General features: G+C 33.7%; 1 protein-coding gene across 1 annotated transcript in view; it reads right to left on the bottom strand.

Annotated features, from left to right (window-relative positions):
• The window catches only part of LOC107013315 (putative pentatricopeptide repeat-containing protein At3g23330), a 5,857-nt gene extending 3,728 nt beyond the window's left edge, over positions 1–2,129 (bottom strand). Inside the window, exon 1 of the mRNA XM_015213255.1 lies at positions 1,895–2,129. Coding sequence (XP_015068741.1) covers positions 1,895–2,129 — 235 coding nt within the window. The remainder of the gene's footprint in view (positions 1–1,894) is intronic.
• Positions 2,130–12,372: the final 10,243 nt, after the last annotated feature.

Consider the following 12,372-nt stretch of genomic DNA (forward strand, 5'->3'; position numbering starts at 1 on the left):
CCGAAATCTCAGAGACACACTTATACTATACTAAGGTCCTATTACCCCCTTGAACTTATTTTATAAGTAATTTTCTACCCCTTTTAAGCCTACGTGGCACTAGCTTGAAATAAAAAGTCAACCAGTGTTGGGCCCACAAGATAGTGCCACATAGACCGAAAAGGGGTAGAAAATTATTAATAAAATAAGTTCAGGGGGTAATAGGACCTTAGTATAGTATAAGTGTGTCTCTGAGATTTCGGGCATAGGTTGAGGGGGTACTTGTGCATTATCCCTTTTATTATTGATAAAACTAAAACTGAAAATTTAAGAATATATTTTATATGTAAAATCATATATATAATCATCTGTTCATCAACACCAAATAAAGATATAGTCCATATACTCGTAAATGATTTTCAATTTATTCAACCAAGCATCATTCATCAAAGAAAAAAATAACATTATCGTATTATCACATATATTGGAACTGTATAATAATATGAAAAATTATTGGTCAAAAGTTAATATAAGGAAAGATGAAAGATAGAAATAATTAATGTAATAATTATGGAATTCATAATTTTATAACTAAGGATTTAAAAGAGTGTGATTAACGTTTGCAATAATTAGTAATAACTAAGAAAATTAAAAATGGTATAACTAAAGAATTAATGTGTAATAGTTTTTTTTTTGAATAAATTTTATACTTACATAAAAATATAGGATTTTTTTTTATTAATGATACTATATTTAGTGTTACTATTTTTCTTTTTTAGTTATTAGATTTTAATTAAGCTTAGGGTCACAATGTAAATATTTATTTCATATTACCGAATATAAAACTTATTTTGTAAATGATAAATTATAAATGATTCATAATATTCATATATGTTTACATATGTTGTGAGTTTTTTTTTAAAGAAAAGAACATGGAACATTTTAAAATAATATATTTTGAAGTTAGAAGATCTTGTTAACTAGATAATACATTCGTGACATATATGATACATTAATTTAAATATAAATACCTATCCAAATATAAATATATATTTGCCGTAGTGAAAATATTTTTCTCATAAAAGTTAGCTATATTAAATAAAAAATAAAAATTAAACTAATACAAACTTCAATTGACGCTATTACATGAAATATTAAGAAATAGTAAATAAGTAAAACAAAGGGGCAGTGTTTATGGTAATACCTATTTTGAAGCAAACTTCCTGACAATCCAATTCACACAAGTATCATTGATAAATAAAGTCATTCTTTTGTCTTGAGCGTCAAAAAATAAATCGTGACGGTTCTCTAAATATTGGAAAAATATATTCAGAAGCACATATCTACATCACAAGCGAAATTGTTAACAAAAACAAATGAATTTAGACTACATCATGTTAACTTCATATATTGAAACATTACATACTAATGTATATATTACGCAAAAAAAATGAATAATGTATCATCAAAATTATTTTCCGCAAGTACTCGAGGTTATGCAATATATTCTCTTAGGATAGAACGATTTACTTCATTAGAATAGTGAAACTTCATACTCCGCTAAACTTTGAACTCACTCAACAACAATAAAGCGCACAGTAAATTTTAAAATGCAAAAAGAAGAACAATAGAAGATTAAAAAAAATTGTGGTCGGAAAATGAGAGGAAGCTCCTCTATTTATAGTTAACAACGCGTAGTATGAACAAGTATTTTTTTGTGTCTTATTTGAAAAATCACGACCTTTCCAAGAAGTCACAACTTATTCAAAAGGTCACAACTCTTTGAAAAAGTCACAACTCATCTAATAATCACTAACCCTTTGAAAAAAGTCACAACTCATCGAAAAAAAATCACAACCTAAGTTAGGATTNTCCCATTCATGTTCTAAATATCCTACATAGTTTTCTTTTCTACAGGATCCATATACAAATGCAATTTTGTTCTTAGCTAACAATGCTACTCTCATCGAATTGCTCCAACTAGTGTAATTCTCTATACCAGTTAATTTTTGTGAAATCAGAATGCTACCTGGTGTATCTGAGGGATGAAGATACAAGGGATTTTTAGGGTGAATATCAGTAAACTTCCGAACCTGTGTGGAACTTGATGGAGATGGCGATTGTGTTGATAAATCTGCTGCATCTACCATTTTTGAGCTCCTTCTTTGGATTCAAAACTAGATCTGACTTTGTAAAAGCGAAATTGTCCGTAATTCCTCAATTGCTGATGAATCACCAAATTTCCTTTCTCAAGTATATGCAGTTGTCTTTTCCAGATCTATGCAATAAGATGTGCTAGGCTTCAATGGAACCTAGCTCTGATACCATGTTGAGAGTATTAACCTAGCTACAATGGAAAATGTTACATTGAGAGAGAAAAGAGTAATTGGATTTCATTTACAAAGCTAACTAACTGACTGTAAGTTTTTATCTAACAGAATCTGTAACTAATTAGTATTTAAGTTAAGCTAATTAACAACTTAATACAACTGTCATTCTTTTCCACAATATATATATATATATATATACATATATACATATATATATGTATATGTATATATATACATATATATATATATATATATGTATATATATATATACATATACATATATATATATATATATATGTATATATATACATATACATATATGTATGTATATATGTATATATATATATATATATATTGTGGAAAAGAATGACAGTTGTATTAAGTTGTTAATTAGCTTAACTTAAATACTAATTAGTTACAGATTCTGTTAGATAAAAACTTACAGTCAGTTAGTTAGCTTTGTAAATGAAATCCAATTACTCTTTTCTCTCTCAATGTAACATTTTCCATTGTAGCTAGGTTAATACTCTCAACATGGTATCAGAGCTAGGTTCCATTGAAGCCTAGCACATCTTATTGCATAGATCTGGAAAAGACAACTGCATATACTTGAGAAAGGAAATTTGGTGATTCATCAGCAATTGAGGAATTACGGACAATTTCGCTTTTACAAAGTCAGATCTAGTTTTGAATCCAAAGAAGGAGCTCAAAAATGGTAGATGCAGCAGATTTATCAACACAATCGCCATCTCCATCAAGTTCCACACAGGTTCGGAAGTTTACTGATATTCACCCTAAAAATCCCTTGTATCTTCATCCCTCAGATACACCAGGTAGCATTCTGATTTCACAAAAATTAACTGGTATAGAGAATTACACTAGTTGGAGCAATTCGATGAGAGTAGCATTGTTAGCTAAGAACAAAATTGCATTTGTATATGGATCCTGTAGAAAAGAAAACTATGTAGGATATTTAGAACATGAATGGGAAAGATGTAATGCCTTAGTTCTATCATGAATTACTAATTCTGTTTCAAAGGAATTGACTAATGGCCTTATGTTTTCGTCTACGCTTGCACTGTATGGAGAGATTTGAAGGAGCGTTTTGATAAAAGAAATCTAACTAGGATCTATCAGTTGCATCGTGAAATATGTACCATGAGTCAGGGTACTCTTGTTTCAGAATAATACTCTAGACATAGAAATTTATGGGATGAACATGTCTCTTTAGTACCATTGCCTGCTTGTGAATGTGACATATACAGAGAGTATGTTGATCATATGGAGAAACAGAAGCTTATATAATTTTTTATGGGATTAAACGAAACATTTTCTCAATCTCGAAGTCATATTCTGATGATTGTTCCTAGTCCTAACTTGAACCAAGCCTACAATATGATAATGCAAGATGAGAGTCAAAGAGTCCAGTCAAACATGATTTCTGCTTCAGTGATACCATTGCAATAATTAGATATTAATGAGCCTACTGCATTAGCATCTGTCCAGCACAACAAATTCAAGAAGACTAATGATCTATACTGCGATCATTGTCATATGAGAAATCACAACACTAAGTATTGCTATAAGTTGGTAGGATATCCGGCTGATCACAAATGTGGTAAAAGGAATTCTTGATAGAAATGTGGATAGGAATGAAAAGAAATCACAGTATGGGGATGAAAGATAGAGCTCTCAAGGTGATAGGCAACAAAGGTTTGGTGGAAATAGTAGGCAACATGCACACAATGCACAATGTGCTGATAATTCTGAGTATGGAAACAAACAACAACAGATTCAAAACACATGCCAGCTAAATGGATTGGAGCATGGCAATGATTCTTCCTCATCTATGTTAGTGCCGTCTTTTACTCATGATTAGTATAATCATCTCATGAGGATGCTGGAAAATAACTCTTCATCACAAGGAAGTGTAGCTAATATGGCAGGTATATCCCAGAACACTTCTTCTTGTTTTACATCAAGGTGCTTTTCTGCAGGTTTAGACACAGCCCCTTGGGTAGTTGATACTGGTGCTACCAATAACATGGTCTGTAGCATGAAATCCTTACTAAATTCTTCATCTGCACCACCCTCTAACAACCAAGTACACCTTCCAAATGGTCAAACAACAGAGGTTAAACACATTGGCACAATAATTTTTTTTTGATAATTGTGTATTGAACAGTGTGTTACATGTTCCTAAGTTCGAATATAACCTCTTGTCTATCTCTCAGCTGACCAAGGAACTTCATTGTTGTGTTTCTTTTTATCCCTCTTTTTGTACCTTTCAGCACCTATCAACTAGCAAGATGAGGGGAATTGGCAGAAAATGAGGGCTTATATCTTCTTCCTTCTACTCAATAACATCCACCTGCTAGTGCTCTAGTTGAACACCAATATCGTTCATCATCTATTCAGGCTGATAAAGTTGATACATCTATCTGGCATCTAAGATTTGGGCATGCACCAATAGTTGTTCTTCAGAAGATTCCTCTACTCAACTCCATCAGTTTACCTGCAACATCTACTTTCTGTCCTGTTTGTCCTCTTTCTAGACAAACTAGATTTCCCTTTCCCACAAGTACTAAGAAGTCTCTACATGTTTTTGATCTCATTCACATGGATGTTTGGGGTCCCTATAAACAATGTGCTTACAATGGCTACAGATATTTTCTTACTATCGTAGATGATCATTCCAGAATGACATGTATTTACTTGTTAAGATTGAAAAGTGATGTAATAATACACATTACTTCATTTCTTACTCTCATTAGGAATCAATTTTCAGCATCTGTCAAGATTGTTAGAACTGATAATGGATTGGAAATCTTTAATTCTCAATGTCATTCACTTTTTACTTCGTTTGGTATTATACATCAAAGTACTTGTGTGCATACACCTCAGTAAAATGGTATTGCTGAGAGAAAACACAGGCACCTTCTTGAAATGGCAAGGGCCCTTAGATTCCAGGCTCATGTACCTCATAAGTTTTAGGGAGAATGTGTCACTACTGCAGCATTCCTTATACAGACTGCCCTCCACAGTTCTATCTAACAAGTCACCTTATGAAGTGTTTCATGGACATTCTCCTAAGCTAGACCATATCAAAGTGTTTGGATGTTTATGTTATGTAACCAAACCTCTGTTCACAGGTAAATTGTCTTCCAAAGTCATACCTTCTGTGTTCATAGGCTACTCACCCACCCAAAAAGGATATAAACTTTACAATATCTCCTCAGACACCTTCTTCATCAGCAGAGATGTTTCATTCAGAGAACATCTCTTTCCTTTTCAACATCCAAAGTTCGCTTTTTTGGCTCCAGATTCCATGCATACCTCACATACTTTCCCTGTTACCTCAGCATTTTCACATCCTATGGATGTGACCTTGTCATCCACTGATCATACCTTGAACATACCTTCTTCTTCTTCACTTCCATATGTTCCTTTAATGTCATCTTCTCCTCCTACTACCACAGATCATGTTCTTGTTTCATCACCACCTCATGTCAGGAAGTCCACTAGAGCTACTAAGCCCCCCATTTGGCACACTGATTATATTACCAAATCATCTACCTCTCATCCAATTTCTAATTGTCTTTCTTATTCTGCAATCTCATCATCCTACAAAGCTTACCTCACAACTTTTCTGCTTCTATTATTGAGCCATCTTTTTATAATCAAGCTGCTCAAAATAAGCATTGATCTATGCTATGGACTAAGAGATTGCTGCACTTACTGATAATCACACTTGGGAGGTTGTAGACCTACCTGCAGGTAAAAATCTTATTGTATGTAAATGAGTGTACAAGGTAAAATACAAGGATGATGGTTCTATAGAGAGGTATAAAGCTAGATTGGTTGCCAAGGGGTTCACTCAGCAAGAAGGGCTTGATTATCATGATACATTTTCTCCGGTGGTTAAAATGGTCACTGTACGGGCTGTTGTTTCTATTGCTGCTCAATCTAATTGGCCTTTATTTCAGATGGATGTTTATAATGCATTTCTCCAAGGTGATCTTTTCGAGATGTTTATATGACTTTGCCTCCAGGTTTTGGCAGCCAGGGGGAGCACAAAGTATGTAGGCTACTCAAATCCCTGTATGGCTTAAAACAAGCCAGCAGATAGTGGAATTTGAAGCTTAAAACAGCTCTGGTTCAGTCTGGTTTTAAACAAAGCAGGTTGGATTATTCTTTATTTACAAAAGAGAATGAAGGAGGAATTGTTATAATACTTGTTTATGTTGATGACCTGCTAATTACTGTAGTGACAACAAGCTGATTTAGGATGCTAAACAAATTCTAAACCAGAATTTCAAAATGAAAGACCTAGTGGAGTTGAGGTACTTACTTGGTATAGAATTTGCGAGATCAAGTATAGGGATCTTGATGAATCAAAGAAGATATGCACTGGAGCTAATTTCAGAATGTGGTTTAGGGGGAGGAAAGCCTACTGCAACACCACTAGACAAAATCAAAAATTGACAAGCCTGGAGTATGATAAGGTTTTTGAGTCCACAGATGATGATGCAGAATTGGAGGACAGAAGAGTATATCAAAGGCTCATAGGAAGGTTATTGTATTTGGCAATGACAAGGCCAGATATTTCCTATGCAGTACAACATCTGAGCCAGTTCATGCATGCACCTAAGAAGTCACACTATGAAGCAGCCCTACATGTGGTGAGACATATAAAGCAACAACCTGCATTGGGATTGCTTATGAGTAGCAAGAAATCAGGAAAGGTGAAAGCTTATTGTGATGCTGATTGGACGTCGTGTTTGATATCAAGGAAATCTGTGACAGGTTTTGGAATTAAGTATGTAGACTCATTGATTTCATGGAAATCCAAGAAACAAAGTACAGTGTCAAGAAGCTCAGCAGAAGCTGAGTATAGAAGCATGACAACAACAGTAGCAGAGTTAGTGTGGTTACAAAGTTTGCTGAAGGAATTAGGTGCTCAAGTGGAGTTATCAATGGAGTTACATTATGATAATAAAGCAGCCTTGCAGATAGCTTCAAATCCTATGTATCATGAGAGAACCAAACACATAGAGATTGATTGCCACTTCATTAGGGAAAGATTACAAGAAGGACTGATTACAACTTCCTACATTGCTAGCAAAGAGCAATTAGCAGACATATTCACAAAGGCTTTGGGAAAACAACTGCATACTGAGATGTTATTCAAGTTAGGATTGCTGGACATTTTTCACCATCTAACTTGAGGGGGAGTATGAAAAAGAATGACAGTTGTATTAAGTTGTTAATTAGCTTAGCCTAAATACTAATTAGTTACAGATTCTATTAGATAAAAACATACAGTCAATTAGTTAGCTTTGTAAATGAAATAGTCCACTAGTGACATGTATATGAAAACAATAGTTTTATTAATTTTTCTTAAAAATTAAGTGGCGACTCTAAAAAAGTCAAAAACCCTTCAAAAAAAATGCTTTTTTCTTTCTTCGGATAAAACAGAAATGGCGACTCTGCTGGGGAGTTTTCAGAGTCACTCCGAACTTGTAGATAAACCCATGCTGAAATTTTGAGGCCATCCTCGAAATTTCTGTCCCAGTTAACTGTCTTGCTTATCTTTCCATTGTAACTGAGTAAATTACGAAATTTTTGAGATCTTCTCAAAATTCTGTCCTAGTTGCAAATCTCGAAACATCTTCTGTCTTGACTTGCTGAGCAAGAATCTTCTTCTCGAGAATTTTTGAGTCCCTCTAAAAATTTTGTCCCAGTTTCTATTGTGAAGAGGAATAGAAATCTTACGGGAGATATGACCAAACCTTTGCGGCGCCTACGTATCCCGTTGAGGCAGGAACCAGGTCAAACGTAGTTCCCCCCTCAAAGATTTACAAATTAAGAAAAATTACAAAGAAACCGACCGAGGCCGACATAGGCCGCCTACGTATCTCATTCTTGAGAATTCAGGTCGAACATAGTTCAAATAAAAGAAATAAATAGGAGGGATAAACGGGGTGACCGAGGCCGACATAGGCCGCCTACGTATCTCATTCTTGAGAATTCTGTTTTATTATAAAAGGGAAAAATATTTCATTTGAAGAGTTTTTGACTTTGTTAGAGTCGCCACTTAATTTTTGAGAAAAATCAAGAAAACTAGCGTTTCCAAAGACTTAATAGATAAAATTATTTTGAAAACATTTAAAGGGGTTTGGGGATTCATATTGTATTTTAGGAAGGTTTTTAAGGCACCTAAAATACCTGTTAAGTACGGTTATCCAACAACTAACTGATTCGGCTTAACTTATAATATTTATTGGAAATTTTTGAAAATGAATTTCTTAGATTTTATTTATACTAAACTTATAAATTTTAAAACTAATTTAAACTTAATTTGATTTTTAAAATTACTTAAAACATTATGGCGTTCTACGGGGATTTGGAGTTTCCTAACTTTAAACTAGCGACAAATAAACGCAAACAAATAGACAACAAGGTAAGAGCGAGAGAGAGAGAGAGAGTCGTTGGGTCCAAACCAGATTCTGTTCGCCTGGACCGGTATTTGGACCCACCTGTTTTGGATTTTTGACCCATTATCTTTTGTACCTGTCCTAGTCTAAACAATTAGTAAATGAAAATAAATACAAAAAAAAGGACGACAAGGGCTTAGGCCCAAAGATAACAAAATACAAAATATGAAAATAAAAATGGGTCTTCTAATCCAACTTCTTCGACTTATTCCACTTCGGGACCTGTTCGTCGGTTTTTAATTGACTTGACTCGATTGGAAATTGTAAGGCCTTCGTGGCCTCTCAAGATGCAAGGGAGGATTTCAAAAGGGACTCGGATAGGAGCGGTTCATACATAAAAAAAAGAAATAAAATTAATACAAGTCTAAAGTCTCTAACAGAATAAAATAAAAGTATATAATAGAGAATGAAACTAAAGTTATCCTTAAAAATAACAGAGATTAGTGAGAAAGAGTAGAGCATTAATTTAAACGTCTAAAATCGAGATGAGATAATTTTAAAATACTTTCTAACACTATTGTAGGACAGCTAAAAGTAATATAGAGCCTCAACAATGTTAAGCACTTAAAATCGAATTCTTGAGTACCTACGAAAAATTGTTATCAATAAGATTAACACAATATTGTGGACCCACTAAACTCCTCTTAAGTAACAAATATTTTAACGACTTTGACGCTACGGTGATCAGAATAATCATAACTTAACAATAAAAATTGCAAGACACTATTCTATAAAGAGAATAAAATAATGAGTAGTTAGCAAGAAACTTCTATAATTATCACTAACATGCGTAACTTAGATGGAATAACACAACAAGTAAAAAACATAACAAGTAGCTCTTATATTTTATTTTAACGAACATATCACAGAAGAGCAAAGTAAATTTATATATATATATATATATATATATATATAATAAAATAAAAGAAAATAAAATAAATGGGTAGATTACTCTCTATATTCTAACTACAACCATCAAACCCAAACTAAAAGACAAGATCACTTTAGGCAATGCTTAAGTCATAAATACGATGATCAAGAAAGGGACAAGCATAGAAACATCATTATTATTATTATTATTATTATTTGAATCCAAATGAATAGAGTCAATTTAAACAATGACAAAGAGCTCTGCGCATTTAAGAAAAAATAGAACAAATCAAAAAGACTAAGTACCAACTATTCTCACTTGACTTCATACACCAATTGTGAAAATAAACATGATCCTGAAGAAATTTATGAGAAGGAATGTAAAGATCAAGAAGGCAGAATAACACCATGCTACTTGAATGTCAACTGCAACTTGGAGCGAATAGGTCTTATCGAGAGAAAATCAAATAGCAAGGCCAGGACAAACATGGACATACTAAAATATAAGAAGTGTCACTATTTGAAGGTAACCTCACCTATAACAAAACAGCATAGAACTGAGTAGACCATAACACAATATGTAACCTTCATACCAACTAGTTTTCAAATTTTAGTTCGTGTCTTAAAGGGAACTGCATTAATTAACAGTAGCAAAAGAAAACAAAAGTAAAGAAAAGAGTAGAGTTTTAAGTTTTAAAACCAACACAGTATGAGAAGAGACTCGACAACCAAACTAATATATGAGAAGGAAATCACAATAAAGGTTCAGATAGAGAAACAGAGAAAACCATAAGTTTTAAATGAACAAAGACATATAGCAGGCTGAAGCAAACCATTTTCTGATACAACGAACAACTATACGACGCTACAGTAATAAGTCTATCAAAATAACAAAAAAAAAGAAAAGACGAAAAGAACATCATAAAAAGGTTTACAAAAGAACCTTAAAAATATAGAATCATCAGTCACAAAGAGGCAGAAATAACAATACATAATCAGAACGCGGAACTCCATAACGATAAACATCGAACACACTAAAGTATCAAACTGAATGGCAAGCGACTTCATGGTATTAACGATATAAAAAAATTTCAAAATAGCAACACGGCTATGCCACATTATGTGTCATGTCAGTTGGTTTTGAACATGAACCCATGCGAATAATGATTTATCGTTGAAGGTTGTAAACATGAGAAGGCAGATTCATCATTCACAGACAAAAGGCAAAAACAACAATATGATATCTGTAAAAAAGAACGAATGCAGAATCAACAGCACTTAGAGCCAAAATTTCAAACACTCAACCTGGAAAGTAAACCATAAAGTAACATAAAAATAAACATAACCACTCAAGCTGCCAAAAACCTCAACGACACACATCAATGAGATCAGCCACACCATAGAGACCTTTTAAAACAAGACAAGAGGGGAGATAAAGAAAAAGAATGAAAAAAAAATCGATAGAGGGGTATATGTTACCTTATTCCGGGCAGCAAATGAGGGCTGAACGGATGAGCAATTTCATCACCTCACAAAACTTGAGATTCTGACAGAAACTTAGGCTCAGACACAGAAAATTATCAACTCCCCTACTCACAAAGTGTATTTAGAACATTTTTCTTTTTTCAACTTTCCTAATGCTTTCCTGGAAATCTCTATGAATGTTTTCTAAAATTTCTTCTTTCAAAAAAAGGTTTCCCGCTAGTTGAAACCCAATTTAAGAAAATTTCTCACTCAAAGATCAGTCACCTCTTTTCTTAAAGCTAAAAAAATCCCTATTTAAAAATCTCCCCTCTAGATTGAAGGACGAAGATAATATATATAGGAGGAGAGCTAGGGTTTCGGAAAATGGGGGGGGGGGAAGGTAGAAAGGGAATAACTATTTCAGCCCCGAAATTCAAATCCTCCAAGGACACAAGAAAGTTGTTCCTTGTACCAAAATCGTCCAAATCCCCCCAAATTCGGATGAGGACAGAGGTTTCGCACAGCTCAGATTGATTTTTGTTGTCCTCGCGCTCGACGTGTCACCATACACGTGAGCATGGACGAGATGCAGACTACCCTGCCATGATGTACGAACAACAGAGAAAAGGAGCCGTTGGAGCAGGCTGCTCTCGCGAGAAGGACAATGCTCGCTTGTTGCCGACGTGCTGGGATTCTTGCTTTGGGATTGAGCCTGAAGACGTTGTCGCTGCACGTGTCCCCTTTGCAATTAATCTGCGCTGCACTTGAATTAGGGGCGAATAAAATTGGGTCGGGTCGGCGAAAGGAGATGGGTTGGGGCGGTGATTTTAACTTAAGAGCAGTTGGGTTGGGAAATTGGACAATTAAAATGGTTGCTTTTAAGGAACGGGTTTAAAAGAGGTGGGCTGGAAATTGAATAGCACTAATAAAATAGCCATATGGATTTCAAAATTAGGAATTTAAATTTAAAACTTAGCCCACTTGATCAAGTTTAGTAATTTTGGCTATTAAATAAAATAAAATGAATTAATATGGTAAATTAGTGAGCTTCTTAATTTTAACGAGGTAAAATAGATAACTCAATCACAAATTAAGGACTCGAAATATGAGATACAAATTTTGACAAAACAAATTAATTTTAAAGCATTAAGTAAAACTAAAATCTTTTGAGACGATTTTCAAGTATTTTTACAAAAATGAACTAACTATATAAAATCATATATATATATATA

Source organism: Solanum pennellii, chromosome 3 (assembly GCF_001406875.1).
Source record: "Solanum pennellii chromosome 3, SPENNV200".
Classification (NCBI taxonomy): domain Eukaryota; kingdom Viridiplantae; phylum Streptophyta; class Magnoliopsida; order Solanales; family Solanaceae; genus Solanum; species Solanum pennellii.